This window comes from Micropterus dolomieu, linkage group LG01 (assembly GCF_021292245.1).
Source record: "Micropterus dolomieu isolate WLL.071019.BEF.003 ecotype Adirondacks linkage group LG01, ASM2129224v1, whole genome shotgun sequence".
Classification (NCBI taxonomy): Eukaryota; Metazoa; Chordata; class Actinopteri; order Centrarchiformes; family Centrarchidae; genus Micropterus; species Micropterus dolomieu.
The window spans coordinates 11,100,222-11,119,162 of NC_060150.1; the positions used below are offsets into that span (position 1 = coordinate 11,100,222).

Genomic DNA, 18,941 nt, shown 5'->3' on the forward strand with positions numbered 1-18,941 from the left:
TATTATTGTGTTATTGTATTATTGTATAAGTAAGCTGAGTTAAAGTGAGTTAAATTCCTCGTATGTGTACATATACCTGGCAAATAAATCTGATTCTGATGAATATATGCATATGTATTTTTGTACTTTTTGGGTGTGTTTAGTTTCACATTGGTCGTTCCAATAGGCTATTTGTGAGTACATTTTTCAAAACTTGTACTTTCATTCACCAAATATTGTGTAACTTACTTGTCGCTACCTGTCGTTGCATCCTGGTTGCAACCTTTTTATATAGTCTATGGTTGCAACAGGCGATATGTTTTATTTTGAAAGTCACAACGGGAAGCTTCTTTTTTTTAAGTCTACCACGCTTGACGTTGGTCTTTCCATATACCCCGTGATACCCAAAACAACATAACAAAGTGGGGGAAACATGGCGAGCGAAGAGGAGGCAAGAAGACGCCCCTCCGTTACCTCGTCTTCGGTCGGCCTCGAGTCTCTGTTCCCTGCAGGGACGTCGGAGCAGGCCTGCGGGGACGCAAACCCGGATCTCGTTCGCCTGCGGGAGCGGCTTCAGGGTTGGCTATCGCAGTATGAGCCCCTACTTCTGTGGGTGCAGAGGCTGCTGGTCTGGGAGAGGCCGTTGTACAGCATCACTGTCGCTCTGACACTCAACACATTATTCTGGTAATAGCGTTCACGTTAATCACGTTTTCCACCTCTTTGCCAGCTCGACGAGGTTGCATTGAACATCATTAGCTAGCTGGCTAACGTCAGGGAGGATATTACGAGTGAATGTCAAGATAAGTTAGCTAATCCCACGTCTTTAGCCTAATGCTAACGTAGCCTGCAAGCCAGTTTAAACTTAATTTTCAGCACGGCAAATTCGGCGTCATGCGTGAAACACTATCAGGAAACTCATTATTGCTCTGCTTAAATAGACAGTCGTGGTTATTTTGAGTTGTTACTCGTGTTAGCTTTTGTTCTGCTAAACCAAATAAACACTCATGTCATGCTGAGTGGCACGGGCCTTGATAACCAGCTGTCAGTGAGAGCCAATTTACAGGTGCAGATGTAGATTTTATTTATTAAGTCTAATTTGGAAGTGATTTTCCTGATGTTTGTTTGTATGTTTATTATATTATATGTTTATATGTTGGACATAAGTCAACTGGTAGGCTGTTTATCTGTGTCTCCACAGGCTCCTGTCATCAACTTCCCTGCGGCCTCTGTTCCTGTTGAGTGTGTCCCTGCTGGGACTAATGCTACTGGAGAGATGGAAGTCCAAGTTGCCCATCATTACTGGTAAGCCCAGGCCTTTATGGAATATAATCTGGTCATCAGGCTTTGTCAAAGCAAATGTTCTCTGTTGCTGAGCCAATTAAAATCTATATTTGTGGAGCACAGTATTTTCACTGGATGGAGAAGCCTGCTACTACGACTGTCAGTGTTTACACTGTGTGTGTTTAAAAGACATATTTTTAAATACTTTTATTCAACTTGCATTAATACCATCCTGGTACAGTGTTTGGTTTCCAATGGAGACATCAAATTGTTAATTGAGTAATGATACTATCAAAATCATCTTTAAGTCAGGAGGAGTTTTCACTGCCAATACCATGGTGCTATTAGTCTGAAGCTGCTGACAGTTCTTGACTATTCACCAAAGGTGGTTCACTGTCTTACTAATATTTGTGAGATTTTACAAGTATTATTTTTACTGCAGGGCTTGTCAAGGTGGGAAATCCTCATGCAAATATGTAACTCAAAGAAATCTTACTTTCTAATCGAGTTAAGGTTAACGCAACCAGTATAGGATAGCTTGATTTTTCAGCAACCATGTAGTCAAACACACTGCATCATATCAAATGTAAAATACACTTTTTTTATGCACCAAGGCCCACAAGCACAAACCTTAAAAACTAAACTTGTAAAAGAATAATTTCACCTTCACTTGAGGCTCCATGGTCTCATTTTTTGTTCACAATCTGCTGCTAATTGTGTTTTTTCTCCTGCCGCAGTTCAACACGCAGAGGCTCAAACTGTACAAAGGTGTGTAGTATGTACATGATAAACAGATTGCTTGTTACATTTTCTTCATATTCTTGTTTTAGAATATGAGCATCTGTTACAGCGAGAAGTCTTGTCTTTATGTTCATAATATTTTCCTCACATGTCACACCATATCATCAGAATTAGTTAAAGGCTACTGGTCTATTGTAGTCTGTTGTATTTGTGTTCAACTCTGTGTGTGTCTCCCTCCCCGCACTATCATTACACAAACGTACACTACCTCCTCTTGAACCATTTAAATATAGCCTGAAGTACTTTTAAGTACAGTTTTTCATTCTTTACAAGTGTTGTGTTTCTCACTGTCTTCTTGTGTTTGGTGTTGTGTGTATTCTTGTTTGCGTGCAGTGAAACAATGAGCGGGGAGCAGCGTCTGCTCAGTATTCCTGAGCTCAGCCACCACCTTGCGGAGAGCTACCTGACCTGCTGCCTGTACCTGCAGGAGATGCTGCAGTACAAAAGACAGAACCATGGCAAGGTACGGCACTCCGACTCCGCCCATTGAAACCCAAGGAAAGAAATGCACTGGAATTACGTGACAATTCAGACACCTTACACGTTTGTATTTTTGATTAAACGGTGCAATTGCGAATTCACCTTTTAATCTACAGAAAATAAAGACGAGGTGAATTAACAAATGTGCGTGTCACTGACTAAAGATCTTTACGAGTGTACTAGCAGATGAGAGAGAATTGTAATAATGTGCCTTGTTCAGATATCTGATTTCGTTTATTGTAAAAGCCTTTGTATCTCTATTTACATTCAGGCTATCTGGTGTCTTGATTCCTTTATCAGCCTTGTGCAGGTCATTGTAAGCAGACATGGCCAAATACTGTATGTAAAAGTCAACATTACTAATGCTATGGCTGAATAAACGACAAATAACGTAGATGCATGTTTTTAGTTTACCTGCAGACTGAAAACATCATTGAAAGAACGTGAATCTATAAAGTGTGATACAATCTGTCGGATCTCAGCAGGTGCTGCAGTAGCAGGAACTCACCCAAACATTCTCTTCTATCATACACCAAGACACCCCACAGCTGCAGAGATGCCACTTTTTCACTTCCTTATATTGTACCCATTCAGCGTAAAGATGTGGAAGCCTTAATTTCTCTTACATGGTCTTTTTTCCAGTTCTGTGTGATGATGTGCAGTGGCTGTTTTGTACTTGCCATGGTTGGACATTATGTACCAGGAATCATGATCTCTTATATTATAGGTGAGTCACCTCTTCCCTAATTGACATATTCACAAAAACTGTCATGCAAAGCCCTTTATTCCCATTGGATATGTGCTTTTCATGATAAACAGAGTGTGTGTGATAATAGGTAGTAATAGCACTCGATGGAGTAATTACATTTGCTTGTGGATTCCTTGTTGATGCATTTATAAACTCAGGATTCCTGTTGGTGCAGGTTAATTTCTATCTAATAGGTCATGTTTGTATTTTAATAGTTTGTAGTAAGTGGATATAACGTGATCCTCATTACAAAATCAGCCTTTTTTGCATACACTCTTGTGTGCATCTGCAGTATCTTGCTTTGATATTCGTGAAGAATAAGTGCAGTATAAAGTTGTCAATGTTTTCTCTGTGCACCTGTTCAGTCCTGAGCGTGCTGTTGTGGCCGTTAGTGGTGTACCACGAACTGATCCAGAGGATGTACACAGGCTTGGAGCCAATCCTGATGAAACTGGACTACAGCATGAAAGGAGATACAGAGCACCGCAAGCACGACAAAAGGAGTGAGTGCCACTGTGACTTTTTCAGGCAGTAGATTTAGGCCTAACACTTGTGGGCATTAGATCAAATTTAAATCCTGCAGCTATTAAAACAGGTTTATGTTTGTAACATTAATACAGGGCTGTAGCATGCGATAAGGAGCTTGAGTTTTGAATTGATGCAGATCGCCTTTCTTTTCCCTCTTACTGATGCAAAAACAGAAAGAATAGCCATTGTGTTACATAACTGTGTAAATAGAGCAGTGTTGAACATCAAGAAGTGTGATTATAAATTCTCAGGTTATATTTGTACCTAGATCCCATATCTGTAACAGGATGTTATACGTAAGCTGTTGCACATTCTTAAGGTATGGCATAAAACCGAGAGCCGTTCTGTCTTTTGAATCAGTCATTTGCCGCTGTTGGGTGATCATGTGCAATTGGCATGCACTTTCTTCTCCAGGGTGACATTTTTAAATGTGTGGTATGCGTGTTTTCACAGAGGTGAAGAAGGAGGTGGAGGAAGGGGACGAGCCAAGAGCTGAAACAGAGAGTGACAGTGAGGAAGAGCTGTCTTGTTTCGCCCCGACGGTATGGACACACGGCTGAAACCTCAACCCACAATACACTGCCACATAGACTTTTATTTTGTAGATTAAGACCAACAGAGTTAGCAGCAGTAGTGTTGGGAGCAAGGTATGTGTTGTGCTGAAGTCAGCCATGGCTTTTAGGAAAGCTGGGATGGAGCTCTGTAGAGTGGTGTAGTAAATGTATTTCAAGTACTACCACATTCCATTAACATACCTGTAGGACATATATAGTTCAGTAACTGACAATTCTGATGTAATGTCAGGTATTAAGTCACAATGTTGTGTCTGTGGAATGAATTAAGACCTGCAGAGCACTGTGTAAACTTAAGTAAACTTAACTCCAGTAAGTGCAGTTATGAAAAAGATGAGATGAGAAAAAGATGAGATGAGATGCTCTGTTTTTGTTGGTCAGGTGGATGTGAAGACCACAGCCCTGGCGATGGCCATCACAGACTCAGAGTTGTCGGATGAGGAGGCATCCATCTTGGAGAGTGGTGGGTTCTCCGTGTCCAGAGCCACCACTCCTCAACTCACTGACGTCTCTGAAGGTAAATGATCAGTCAAATCAACGTCACACCTCAATTTATGCCTCTACAGAAGTTGTTTTTGGCTTGGGATGAAAGCTAGGGAGTCAGTTCAGCTCTGGAGCCAGATCATATTACAACCTGCTATTGTTTAGCTCTGCTCAAGGAAAAATTATGCCCCTTTTCTACTGCTGGTACCAGCTCGACTCAACTACTCGACTCGCTTTTGGCCTGTCATTCTCCGTTTTCCATTGCAGATAGTACCCCCTCTATGTAGCTGGTCGTCAAAGCAACACCGCATGAACCTGCAGCGACGTAATGTTCAACGCAACACACACTCGCGACCCACACACACCCACCAGATGTCTCTTAATTTAAGTTAAAACGTTTCAAAATTACTCAGAATGTAAAGACAGAGTAATGGCACAATGTGTTATTGCTTGAGTCTCTGCTGCGTTGGCTGCAGTAGTCTGTGGGACTGTGGGACCAGAGGGGTCTGTGAGCTGACTGGCCGGCTGGCTCACTAGCTTCCCCCGCCGGGCACTTGTGAAGCTTCTCAGCTCCAAAAACATTTAAGCACATTTTCGATCCACCATTAATTTTCATAGAACTGCCAATATTCGAAATCTACACAGTTCAAAACTCAAAGCCTATTTAGTGATGAAATGGCATATGAAAATTGTAAAATATAAAACATTCTGTTGCTGATGTTGCAATGATGATGCAGAGATTTGTGACGTTTCTCTCTGACCAATCAGTAGTCTGCAGTGTTTTTACGTGACCTTTTGGTATCGCCTTAGCTTGACTGGGCTCACTTGACACCTCGACGGAGGTGATACAAAAAAAAGTTCCAGGTACAACTTTTCCCCAATAGAAAACCAAAAAAGTTGAGTCGAGGCAAGTCGAGCTGGTACCATGCAGTGAAAAAGGGTCAATAGTATGGAGTCAGGCCACAAGAGCCTCCAGAACAGCTTTAATGCTGTGGAACTCTCCTTTTATTTAATCAGGTAATCTCATTGAGATCAAGATGTCTTTTGCAAGAGAGACCTGAGGACAGCAGATACACAGGAAAAACAAACATAGCCGGATACAACAGAAGGACATATAGCATCAGATACAGTCCCAGACTTTACTAAATAAATAAATGTTTAAAAGTTATTTTTAAAACTAAAAACGTCTTGATCTGTAAAGTGTTCTATAAATTATGTTTGGCTTAGATGCTTGTCAGTTGCGTTAGATTCTTTTTTTTTTTTTTTTTTTTTCCTGCTGTCTCGTCTCTACTACAGACCTAGACCAGCAGAGTTTACACAGCGACCCAGAGGAGTCCTACCTGCGGGATCTCCCTGAGTTCCCCTCAGTTGAGGAGTTTCCATCCATTGAGCACAACCTGCTCCACTTCCCTCTGCGAGGCCCCGGCCAGGGTGACGGAGCCCGGGCTGGTGCTCAATCAGAGGGGGAACCATTGAGCCCCGCCAGCCTCCTTATCCAGCACCTAGCCTCTCCGCTCCACTTCGTGAACACACACTTCAACGGACATGGACGACCACCTGGGGGGGAGGAGGGCTTGTTGCCTGCGGCAGGCACAGGGGAGGAAGGGGGGCAGCAGGAGGCAGAGGAGAAGGAAGCTGCAGTGACCCAGGGTGCACAGCGGTCCTTGGAGGCCTTGAGCAAGGAGATAGTGAGCACAGCCATCTCCACTGTGGTGCAGAACACTCTGTCAGCCCTGCTGCGCTCCAGTGAGGCCAGCGAGGAGCCCGCCCTGGCTGAGTTTCTTCCCACTGAAATCCCACTGGGTGCCCTAGAGACCTCCGCCCAACCCACCGACACCACTGCTAACACTACAATTTCTACAACAGGGGCGCTGGGGACTGATGAGGACCCGGATAAGGTGATGGCGACAGAAAGCGGCGCCAGCGAGGAGATGCCTGATGACACACTAGTACCGACCGAGGAAGAGGACTTTGAGCTTCTGGACCAAAGTGAACTGGAGCAGTTGGATGAGGGGCTGGACCTCAGCTCTGACAGACAGGTGGTGGGAGGAGCTCCAGAGACACCTTCATCTCCCCAGCATCAACCACAGTCATAGCTTCCCGGTTACCTCCCCCTACCCCCACCTCCAAATGTTATGTTTTTATTTGTACGTTAGAGCTAAATTATATCCCTACATACTGCTATATACAAAACATTTATCAAAGAGTTTGGCGTTTAATACCGTTGGTTGGTGTGTTGGTTGTGTGGCAGATTGGTGAGATTACTCGGTGCGCTCTGCTTTCGTAGCCTGTCATTACAGGAGGTCTGTTCAGCCTCGTCATATTATCGGGATCATCAGCTACTATCAAGTGGCATTTATTCATAATGACACAGCTTTGACCTGTGCAGGTAACTATAACAGAAATCATCAATAATGCATTTACAGTAATGCTTTATGTCCTACAGTCTGCTGGCCCCGATAGTGTCATGTTCAGTGAGAGCAGGTTCAGGGCCGACCTGGCTTAACAGTCATAGAGACATCATTATTGTCAGGGGTTGTGAAGCGTTGTTAGATATGTTTTTGCTTTATCATGTAGCATTGACGTTGGCAAGCATATTTCTTATAGCGTAGTGACAACCCTGCCCATGTTCAGTCTCATGTCACAATAATGATGCCTTTATTTTCTTCTTCAGCTAGGACCTTAACCCTTCCACCTTGTTCAGCAGATGTTTATCTAGTTGGTGTTATGAAGAGTTGAAATGTTGGATTATATAACTATTAATATATGCCATAAATTATTTAATTTAACTGTCAGTTGATAAAACTTTATTGTCGAGATGAGGCGGAGTTTAAAAGTAAATGTAATCCCTTCAGTTGCCCATAATGATTGTAAAATTGTTTTAATGATGACACCGTAGAGCTACAGGTTTAAAATGTGTATTCCCAGAGTTAGACTTAGTAAAACAATAGTATTATCCTTCACTTTATCCTTATCTCCAAGGTCTTCAAGGTTACAGTTTTGACAGAAGCATTCAGTCATTAGTGGTCTTTCACTTGTTGCCTGGAAATGGAAACTTAATCTTTGACATTGTTGGATGTTGACAGGTAGTAGATCTTCACCCATACACGTAAGTGACTTTGGTGTGGCAAGATAAACAAAAATGTTCCTGACTTTCCTCCCTGTGGTTAATGCCTCATTTTTATTAAAATTTGTTAATAGACTTTAATTACATACATCCATATGTAATTGGTCCATATGTAGATCTACAACTTTGTTGAAAATCACAGGCTTCTTGAGAGAGAGGCCCATCTATACCCAACTATTTGTACGTGTATAGTCGTCACTGGGATATGTATATCTACCAAATAACCTCCTTTGTGCCACGGCAGGTCCATGCATGCCATGCATCACGCATGTATTTACCATGATCAATATTTGAGGTCAATTTTCAAAAGAGTGTTACTTTTACTGGAGCTTCATTTTTCCTGTTTTTGGAGGGACATTAGTTAAATTAAACATTATGTATCTGGCCGTTGCAGGGAATTTAAGGAAAATGTTTGGCAAGACGAAAAGCAATCTAGCACTATGCTTGACCGTATAAAGAGGCCAGTTTTGCTTTTGTAAACCACTCTGCATCCAGATCTCAGGGGTGGGTTGTACAAATTGAATATAGCATTGCAGAATATGTGTCCATTTCCTGACTTGTCATAGTGCATTGTATTTGTACTAACCTTTCCCTTTTTCAGTCAATTCCTCCTTGTGTATAGTGTAGAAATGCTTAAAAAAAAGTGTATATTCTGCATGTAAAAACAGCACTCTGTTCAAGTTCTCCTTGTCAGCTGACAATGTACTGCACAATTTGTGAAAGGAAAAAAAATCAATTTGAATGTTTCAGGTTAAAAGAGCCCATTAAATTTAGTTTGTTTAATATTTAATTACCAATGAGGGGAATACAAGTTTTGATGTCCTCATTTTAAAAACTGCCCAACTGTAAATGGAAACGGGTGGCAAGTGATCAGATTTAGAGAAGGATATTAACAAACTAGTTTGTGTATGGTATTAGTGTGTTATATGCTTCAAATATTGCTTCTTGAACTATAAAAAAGGCACTTACTGAACAGTACAATTTAAAAAAAAAAAAAAAAAAGGAATATATTTTCTAATTTCTCCTTTTTCCATAAAGTACTCAGTTTGATCTTTTACATCTAAAAATATAATGGCAATGGATGAGTTTCGTAAAGCAGAAAAGATTTATTGTCATTAAACTGGTCAAATAAAAACTGCAACTCCACATGTGAAAGTAAGAGAATAAAAGAACAAACTGAAACAAACTTAAGATGTGGCACTGAAATGTATCTGGATTATTTACTTTCATCATTTTAATCAACTTCTAGACTATGATTTTACTATGTGTTGTCAATAGGCAAGTGATTTTAAAAAAATGTCTATCAACTGTCTTCTTTATTCATAACAATCAGGCAATTTTCTGACGCAAGTTCTTTTTCCTGGGGAAAAAAAAACAACTGTTAAAATCTTTTTAGAAACATTTTTTGAAAACACCAAATGTTTAAGCAGATTGTAGCCATGAAAATGTTTGTTGTGCAACATCCCTCGTTCTTTTTTCTACCTTGACCTACCTGCCTGAGTTCATTTGCAGAAAGCTGAAGTCTCTCCTTCAGCTCGTCTCCAACAAGCACATCAGACAGCACAGACCATTTACCATCTCTGAAGGTTACTGGAACTGAGAGGACAACACCTTCTGGGAGATTGTAGTAGCCTACAAGTAGCCAAAGACACTCATATTTTAACACAAGCAAAATCGGTGATAATATGGAGAAATAAAGTATAGATTTGGATATGGATCCCTCATTTAAAATGTTTCTTAAAACTTAAAACTTCATCCAAGCGCATACGTTCCCCGTGTTTGTCACACATTGTGTTTGGCAGTGTCATCACCTGGGCAAAGTGCACCCATAGAGAAGACCTCATCTGGACTACAAATGCCATTCCAAGCCTTTAGGACAGTGAGGATCCCATTGGCTGCTGACATGGCAGCTGCTCGGCAGGTCTTTGAAACTACAGCCGCACGCTGAGAACATACCAAGTCTTCAAAGTCTTGTTGCAACCATTTCCTGGCAGAGAAAAGGAGATGATTGGCTGTTTTGGCATATCCCTGTTTTTAAACAGAACTGTCAGAATGATGAGTCAGATGTATTGTGCAATAAACACTGGCACATACTGTACTCAGCAGGGTACACATTGGTAGGCAGTTTTGTGATTTGGTGGTAGATGAGTGCCTTATATTTTGTTTGTTTAGCCTGCCAGAGTGCCAGATTGGTGGAGTTAACCACTACAGTTAGATATGTCATTAATCTAGTGTTTTAAAACACAGAAATAATTGCCTATACTTCTGAACCAGGAGTCTGAAGAACTTACTTATTGAAATCCTGCTTGTTATTGTAACAAACCTATCATGGAGAATTGTTTGGACTGGTTGGGAAAAGAAAGCTGGTCCTTTGATTGCCCCACCATAGTTGAAAACCTTTGCCCTCTGCAGGTCGATGTAGAAACTACCACTGATGTTTCCCCACACAATGACATTTCTAACATCTAGAGCAGAAGAAGAGGCAATAATGATTCATCATCAAGTGACAATGGGAATATGCAGTAGGTAAATGTGACTCAGTTTCACCAAATAGAGTGAGGGGATTTACAGTAGCTACCTGAAGTTCTCACTTGAAGCTTCTTTGCAATGATGGCCCTGGCTTCATTCTCCAGCTGAGTTGTTGTGGTGACAAACTGTCGGCTGTCAATGGAGCGTGCATTGTCCAACAGAAGTGAGCATCTCAGGTTGATAAAAGAGTCACCAGACACAATCACCTTCACCTCCTTGTTGGCCTTTGTGTCAATCAGTTGTCCATACTCTCTGTACCTGTCTGAGATCCCTTTTATCTTTCTCTTCTTCTTTTCCTCCTCATTCTCATTCTCTGTATCACAATAGACATCAGACCACCACTCATCCAGCAATACAATGACATCTGCTTCCTGGAAGGTCTGTTCCAGATCTGTGTGAATGGTCACCTAAAAATAAATGATAGTTTGATGGCTTTTTTTTCCTTCTGATATGGGTCAAAAACTGAAAAGTTCCTTTAAAAAATACTATACTTGATGAAGCAGACGGAGCGCCAGGTCCTCTGTCTCCATCCTCAGCCACTGCAGTCCCTCCTCATTTCCCTCCAGGTCCAGTAGGTGGAGGCTGATGGCAGAAATGTGGGGGAACACCTCAGTAGAGAGCAGATTGGGGATCAGGAAGTGGCAGGCTGGGCTGAGAGCACTGGAAAGGTATTGAAAACACACTTAACAAATTTCCAAAAATTCAACAGAGGGGGTATTTTTGGGGATTTGATTTTATCAGACTAACCCACCTACTGATCCATATGTGAAGGGGTTTGATAAGGCTGACACGATGCTGCTCCTCTACAATAAGATTCATCTCGGTTTCCAGATTCTCTGCTGCAACACTCAGCATTATATCTGTAGGCATGTCTGATGTGATGTTGTAATAGTCCTACACAAACCCAGATTAAAGAAAATTGCAGGTTTTGAAGTGATTTTATTGAGAAATCCTAATCTATGCCTACCTGACAGTGCTCTAGGAACTCACTGAAGCCGCCCAAGAGCACCCCTTTCCCTCCTCGGGCCACCAGTTCCCTCCAAACCAAAGGGGACTGCTCGTGTTTCCAGCCATTTCTTCTGCATGTGGCCTCCAGCCATTCCTATCAGAGACCATTTAGAGGTCACATTAAGGTGACGAATATGTAATGTGAATAATATACTAATTATTTGTAAATATAATAAATAGTTAATAAATAAGAATATGACCTTCCATTTGTCTGGGAGGATGGATATCTTGTGGATCCTGAAGTTTGGCAGAGATTGCTGCAGACGGTCAGCTAATAGTTCTGCTTTGGCATAATGTGGGCAGTCTGTTTTGCCTGTAACAATAGAGAAATGCGATATTTTGATATAGCTACAGTTAAAAGCTAAAAGCTAAAAGAAAAAAAAATCAAACTTTACCCGCAAGAACAAATTTGGCCATTCTATCCGGATGTCGTTGGTTGCTAGGAGACCGCGGATGTTGCGCTTATTTGAGTCCGAGTAGGAAACAATCCACAAATACAAAATATCAGGACGCGTTACGATGACTTTGAGACCTATGAATTAAAAAGGCCCACACATATATTCATTAACCGTAATAAATATTATGCTTGAGATGTTTTATATTCAAATAAAAACTGGTTATTATATTTTCACAGTAAGTGATTTAACAAGTTGTGCCAGACGGACTAAACATGGGAGCGCACACAGCACGAATTATTGAGAATTATGAGAGTGTCACGCTAGCAAACATGAATTGGACCCTCTTTTTAGTGTAACGTACCTCTGTGCCTCTTCGCTAAACAGTGATTTCACAGAAAGATTTTACAGGGTCCAACAACAAGTGCCATGTGGACAATTGCTTGCATGTTTCCACGGTTAGAGTAACAAGGTAGGGGGCATCACTTAGCTAACCCTAGCTAATGTAAGCTAGCCAATGTTTGAATAACTTAAAGGAGGGGGTCTGTTGGCCTTGACCTTGTTAGTAACTTAGTCGTAGCACTTTGTAATTCATCATTTGTACTAACTAACGTTACTTGCATATTTTAACACTATATGCAGCCTAGAATGTGAAGTGGAAACATTAACATAACCCTAATTGATTAACGTTAATATAGTTGCCATTACTTTGATTCCATCTACATAATTTGCTAAATAATCTGTCATCTGGCACATTTTCAACCGTTTTTTGCGTCCCCTGAGTTTTAGAGAACAATGTCTGTCTGGATGCGCTTTTGTAGCCGCAGGTCTCTATGGCAGAAACGCAGTTTCCCGGTGACAGCATCAGTCAAAGACACATCTGTCCGAAGTCAACATTTAGCACACACTTGTGGCACCGGGCATAGTCAGACATGCCTGGCTAGGAGTCTTGTGTGTTCAGTGCGGTTTTACTCACAGGATAGGATTCACAATGAGGACTTGGAAGAGAAGGAGCTTCTCTCCTCTCCAGGGACAGAGTCTTCGCTACCTGCTGAAATCCAACCTGACGAGACAGTCTCGATGCAGAGAGAGAGGAGGTCCCCTTTTGTGGACCATCTGCGGCGCTGTGGCTCCCCAACAGACGTGCTAGACCTTACCTGTCAATACTCACCCACAGTTCGACAGGTCAGCAACTGCCTGACCCACATGTGGACCACCACTAAGAAGATGTCGGAGGAGCAGAGACACTATGAGCTGCAGCTGATGTTTGAGCATCCTGCATTTGACAGGCTACTGCAAAGGGCCATGAAGAGTGTGGGGCACATGCGCAGCGAGGACATGGCTTATTCTCTCATGGGTATGGTCAAACTAGGTGTTCCCCAACGTAGCCGTGTGGTCCAGACTTTCCTCCGAACCTGCCAGGTAGGCAGTGAAGGACTTCTCAATCAGCAAGCAAACATGTTGGCAGTATTTGTTTTGTTGTGTGTCCCATATTAAATGAAATTATTGTCCACTAACAGGAGAGACTGAATGACTTTGATGAGAAGGGCCTGTCAATCTTGGCCTCCTGTCTGGAACATATGGAGGACAGCCCCAATGTGGCTGCACTTAAGGCGGGCATGAGGTCAGGATTATCAAATGGTGCATATGTCTTAGCCAAAATATAAGCATCAGAATTTTAGATATCCATGCCACATTAGACAAAGTTTTCACAAAGTCCTAGATTACTAAATAGATTTTTCAATTTCAATTAGCATTGATTTTTATTGTGGTTATGTCTTAGGCTGGTCGTTGAGGCTCGTCTTCCCGGGATCAAGAATGTAATGCCTCTCCAGACCATGATGCGTCTGTTGGGGAAAGATGTCCCACTGCACCTTAAACTGAAGCTAGAGGTTGGTTTATGCCTCTTGGTTTTGAAGATATTTGGAATTCTAATCTCCATATATGTGTTTGTAACATTATCCAGAATTATGATTTGCTAGCTCTCGTGCAAGCGTGTCCTTGACTGCTTAACATTTTCACTACAGTTTACAGTCTATATGGTGTCTAATTAATTACAGGATTTAGTTTGATGATATTCTGATTGTTGGGAAACAGAAGAAAAAAGTGTTTGTGAATAATCTGCGTATATACTAGTGTGCATGTAAACACACTCAAGGACAGATCCAACCTTTCATTTACTTTGCTTCTGTCTCAGTGCCCCTGTACAATGTCTGTCAATCTCACCATTTTCTTTGTTTTTGAACTACAGGGCATGACCAAAAATGACCTGTATTTTTGTACCTGTAGTTCAATCCATTCCACATTGACGTTCATTCTGTGCACTGCTTCCTCCAGGGTAAGGCTTTATCAATGACAGACCAGTTCAGCCTTCCCAATACCCAGTATATGATCTCCACCATGGCCACAATGGGCTTCTACTCCAAACCACTGCTGGACGTCTGCAGTAAGAAGATCAGAGGTAAAACTTATCCTTGAGATAAAATTTTTAAAGGAAATGTGTGGATTTCATAACGGGTAATGACGTTTGAATGAGTGTGTGGTCATCCTCTTAAATTGAAGAACCTGTTAAAGGAGCATGAAATATTATATTATAAAAAGACTTCTTTTTCCACATCTGTCCTCTCTGGTAGAAAACCTGCATGGAATTCCTTTCAACAGATTGTTTACAGTTCTGCAGTCCTGTAGGGATCTGCACTACAGAGACTTAGATCTGCTCACTGACATTTCGGACTACATTGCTTCTATGATAGACATATGGACCAACAAACAGGTGCTGCAACAGACAACCGTTCATTAATATTCTTAATGCTACAGGGTGTTTAGCAAGAATCTAAAAGAAGCTAATGCTTTTTCTGTCCTTGTTCAGTTGATCCTCTTCCTATCTGTGTTGGAGAACCTCATTTTCTCACCCACCGCCTTAATGGAAGTATTTGCTGAGAAGGTTATCGCCAATCCAGACGCCCTGACGCTTAAAGACCTCCTCTGTGTCCTCAAGGTTTACTCCTCTCTTAACTATGATCTGCAGGACCGGAGACAACAGTAGGTCACGCACGTGTCTCACACATCTTTTTCCTTGTACACAGGCCCTTCATGCACAGAATTGTCTACAGCTAACTTAATAAAGATGTCCATTGTTCATCATCAATTGTTTTTTGCCCTGCTGTTACTTATTAATAACTTACTTGCTAAATCTAAGTCTGAAATATACTCTCAAAACCAGGACAGAGGATGTGTAATTTACCACATTAAAATGCCAAGTTGCACAGTATAAAGTTTGTTTTTAGAGCTACTACTTTCAAAAGTAGGATCAGGGGATTACAAGAAATTGATGAAATTTACAGAAAAATTATTATATTTGAAAGTGACCTTACAGTCTCTCACAAACATACCAATTGACAAGGCCGCTATCATGACAGGCGAACAATCTTATAATGTTTTTTTTTTTCTCGTTATCGTCAGACAGTATATTTTGCATAACTTCCATGTCTATTGGTTTCCAGGCTTGATGTCTTTGTTGGGTCCCATCTTGCTGTTCTAGGTTCCTGGAAAGTCTCTGCCAGGCTCTGAACTCCTATCTACCCAAGATGTCCGGGTTTGAGTTGTTAAAGGTTGTATACTATCTGTGTCTGCTGGGCCACTTCCCCTCTGCTTTACTGGAGCAACTCCTGCAGGCCAATACCCTGGAGCAGTTTAATACTACAGGTAACACAAAGACAAAAGACTTCTTATTCTTCTCTCTCTTTTTTTTTTTTTTTTGTCTGCAGCTTCTCTTTATTTTTTATTTCACATCACACAATTACATCCATCTGAACTTCCTCTATTTCTCTTCAGCACCCAAGTTTCTCCATAGCCAGGTGAAAATGTTTCAGACAGTGAACATATGCCTCCGTCTTGACCGTCATCTGCTCTCTCGGACCCTGACTGTCCCCCGATCTCTCCTGGGAGACCTCGGCCGCAGCAGTCCATCATTCAACCCGTGGCTCTCACAGGGCCTGCAGAGACTGGTGGGGGAACAGACAGACACAATGCTACAGGAGATGGTGGAGGTGGAGGACTTCTACCTCATAGGTAAACACAGAGCTAGAAGTGAAGATAAGCAGACTAATCTTTTTTTGGTCTTGTTATAGAATTGATGATTACCCCAGTATCAGATTATTGTGCGTGCGTTTTGCTCTTTAGCTTCAAGAATACGGCTACAGAGCACCGCTAGTTCTGAAAGAGTGATGCTAGCAAGCGCCTGTGTTTGTGTGTGTGTTGACTCTCAGATGGTGTGATAACCACACCTCTGCCGAACCAAACCTCTGTGACTGAAGCGAGTAGTTGTGCAGGAGAAGAGTGTTCTCCAGCAGGGAGCAGTCAAAGGTAAGACATCAACATCAGTTTGCAGCACCACCAGACTCAATCCTGAGCAAATCTGCAGTGGTATTTTACTTTCACATTTTGTTTTTGATTAAATGTGCTTATGTCATGTTTGGTAAAATTTGATGATGTGAAATCAGATGGAGAGGATGTTTGGCCTTTTTGGTAGTGACACTGTCGGGCATTGACGCAAGCCATGATTGCGTAGATTAAATATCTTATTCTATAACTGCATGTAACAAAGCGCATACAATCTACATTTTGAACTAAGACACTTTAAATATATAAAGGGCATTAAATAGAGCTCTAAAAGCCAGACTGCTTGTTAGTTGTATTGAACGTCACAATGATTAGATGCTATAGAGTTTAAATCCCATATTTAAATATTTTAAAGGTTTGAGATAGGAAAATCGCGTATAACTTTCTTTCTTGCTTTTTGTAAACAACATTAGACATGGTTGAAAATTTCATGTATAAAAGCTTTAGCCAACAACCATTTAAATAGTGGATATAGCTTTACATTTAGCGTTTTTACTGTTTTGTGCACTGACATCTTTTTCTTGGTGCCTTTATTATATGTCTTTTTGTTGAACTCTATGCAAGGAGTCTCCTAAGTAGTAATTCCTCACTATCTCTCTTTGTCTAATGCAAAAAAAAAATTTTAAATAAATTTTTAAAGATGAAATTAAATAAAATACAGTACAGTAACTGTAACTTACAAAAATAAACAAATGAGGAGTTGAAGAAGCCTCTTGGATGAGAGGTGAAACTCTGAGTATCTTCAACCAAATCCAGTTGCCCTTGATTTTAACCGTCCTTTTTTTTTTGGGCTGTCGTATGTAGAAATAAATGTGATTTTTCATTTGTATTGCGCAATGCCTGTTCTGAACTTCAATCATTGTTCATAAAGAAGTAAAATTTAAAGACATTTTGAAAGATGAATTAAAATACAGTACAAAACAAACAAATGTAAAATCTAAAACTATAATAACCCTTCTAACTAAATATCTGTAGTTCAGTATAAAGTGCTCCAAGCACAGTGTTGCCTCAGTAAAAAGAAAGCCACAATGTGCTCTGTTTTGTTTTTCAGCTTTCAGATGTTTGCCTCCCAGTGAGGTTCTTCTAACCAAACCTCCACTTTCATCCTGTCATACCTGTATCTACATTCAAATTTTGACCTTTTTAAAGCTGAGAAACTCTTGTCTTGATATCTTAGAATTGCAGTAATTTGCGCACCACTCTCTGGTTTTTGCTATGGTACGTCCAATCCCCGTGGTCCTTTGGCTGTGAAGACTCGCCATCTGAAGATCCTGGGATATAACCCCATCTTGGTGAGGCTCGAGAGACGATCAAGTTTGAGTTTGGCTATTCTTTTTCTAAGGATCCAGTAGTTACTGATAATTTCCAAGTGTTACAATACTAATACTACATATAGCTTTTCTCATATGCCGAATTTGTTACAAATTAGTTGTAGCCACCTAAATTATCTTAATAAAACCTTCAGCCACATGTTCTTTTCAGATGTCCGTGTTAGCATTTTACTGTCAAATTACCTCTGAACCTTGGTATATATTTCCCTCCATGATAATAGCTCACTGACATTTAGGAAAAATGCTTCTTCAACAACCAAATTATACAAATACAAATGGAAGAAGTATCTGTGTTGAGTGCATCTGAGTGATGGTGAGATTGATATTCTCCTAATCCTGTTCTCCAGGTTACTGAGCAGGAGCTGCGGTCTGTGTCTGAAGAAGAGAAGACAGAGTTTCTCAGGGGACGGATTTTTCCAGGACACCGCAGATCAGACACGCAACCTAAAATTGAGCTCCTGGGATCTTGAGGAAAGATGTCCCTGTTAAATGGATTCCAAGAGCCATACGTGGTCCCGTGCAATCGCCATGAACACACAGCTTTTGGTGTGCTATTCAAAGCTTTGTAAACAATTAAGAAGGAAAACCTATATTAAAGTATTTAAATAAACTTGGTCCCTGGAGAAGTTGAGTTGTGTCACACATGAAGGGTCATTTATCCATCTGTGAAAAACTGTGTTGTGTTTACAGTGATCTTTTTTTTCTTTTCTTTTTTTAACCTCCTACATAAAGAAAGAACGTACAAGTTTGCCCGGCGTGCGGGCGAACAATAGTTAAATCAGTTGTTTCTGCAAGATTTAAAAAGACACAGCCTGGTGACAGCATAAGACTGAAATATTTAAGTGTTCCTATCTTGTAATTAAGCTTCAACGGAGGAGTGACTGTGGGGGAAGGAAACAGTCTTTTATCGTAAGTGTTTTTAATCATCTCTAAGTCCCAAAATGGGTTAAAATCTTAACAGAAACAATGTGTTAATCTTGCTGATGCATGTGGTAGTTGATGAGTAACACTGCTGCTGAACGAAACCAATAAAACCAGTGTGCGCTTGCAATAACTGTACAGAAACTGCAAGGTGAGCAAGGTGAAGGTAGAGTCCCTTTGAAGCAGCTACAATCTGCAGAAAGCATGAGGGAGGGAAAAGTAGAGGGAGGAAGACAGGAAATTGTGCAGATTGTTATTGTTTGACGTGTGCCTCTCCCTGTTGTATATGTGATTCTCATCAACCACAGTGATGGTACTCTCCGAGAACACTGATTTCTTAGAAATAAGAGCGTG

The 18,941-nt window shown here is 41.0% G+C and overlaps 3 protein-coding genes across 6 annotated transcripts; 2 read left to right on the forward strand and 1 right to left on the reverse strand.

The window, feature by feature from the left end:
• Positions 1–355: 355 nt before the first annotated feature.
• retreg2 (reticulophagy regulator family member 2) lies at positions 356–9,188 on the forward strand. The gene is made up of 9 exons (XM_046056860.1): positions 356–666; positions 1,181–1,284; positions 2,001–2,031; positions 2,398–2,527; positions 3,187–3,271; positions 3,658–3,795; positions 4,274–4,362; positions 4,774–4,909; positions 6,172–9,188. The coding sequence occupies exons 1-9, from the start codon at positions 413–415 to the stop codon at positions 6,969–6,971; spliced, it is 1,767 nt and encodes a 588-aa protein (XP_045912816.1). The 5' UTR covers positions 356–412; the 3' UTR covers positions 6,972–9,188.
• On the reverse strand, positions 9,085–12,058 carry mdh1b (malate dehydrogenase 1B, NAD (soluble)). 2 transcript variants are annotated; one of them, XM_046056869.1, is made up of 10 exons: positions 11,935–12,052; positions 11,740–11,852; positions 11,499–11,633; positions 11,283–11,425; positions 11,023–11,191; positions 10,581–10,938; positions 10,326–10,467; positions 9,814–9,989; positions 9,495–9,634; positions 9,085–9,362 (listed from the first exon to the last, which is right to left on the reverse strand). In XM_046056869.1, exons 1-10 carry the CDS (start codon positions 11,954–11,956, stop codon positions 9,306–9,308), a joined length of 1,455 nt encoding a protein of 484 aa, XP_045912825.1. In that variant the 5' UTR covers positions 11,957–12,052; the 3' UTR covers positions 9,085–9,305. The 2 variants fall into 2 exon arrangements, 1 of the variants encoding a protein (XP_045912825.1); XR_006826050.1 differs by lacking the exon at positions 9,085–9,362 and having other exon boundaries at positions 9,494–9,634; positions 10,294–10,467; positions 11,935–12,058.
• A 166-nt stretch (positions 12,059–12,224) lies between these two features.
• fastkd2 (FAST kinase domains 2) lies at positions 12,225–18,297 on the forward strand. 3 transcript variants are annotated; one of them, XM_046056997.1, is made up of 12 exons: positions 12,225–12,406; positions 12,756–13,356; positions 13,455–13,558; positions 13,718–13,826; positions 14,272–14,395; positions 14,568–14,707; positions 14,804–14,976; positions 15,476–15,639; positions 15,769–16,005; positions 16,203–16,299; positions 17,513–17,627; positions 18,014–18,297. In XM_046056997.1, exons 2-12 carry the CDS (start codon positions 13,015–13,017, stop codon positions 18,134–18,136), a joined length of 1,728 nt encoding a protein of 575 aa, XP_045912953.1. In that variant the 5' UTR covers positions 12,225–12,406; positions 12,756–13,014; the 3' UTR covers positions 18,137–18,297. The 3 variants fall into 3 exon arrangements, with proteins under 3 accessions (XP_045912953.1, XP_045912961.1, XP_045912943.1); XM_046057005.1 differs by having other exon boundaries at positions 12,913–13,356; XM_046056987.1 differs by having other exon boundaries at positions 12,225–13,356.
• Positions 18,298–18,941: the final 644 nt, after the last annotated feature.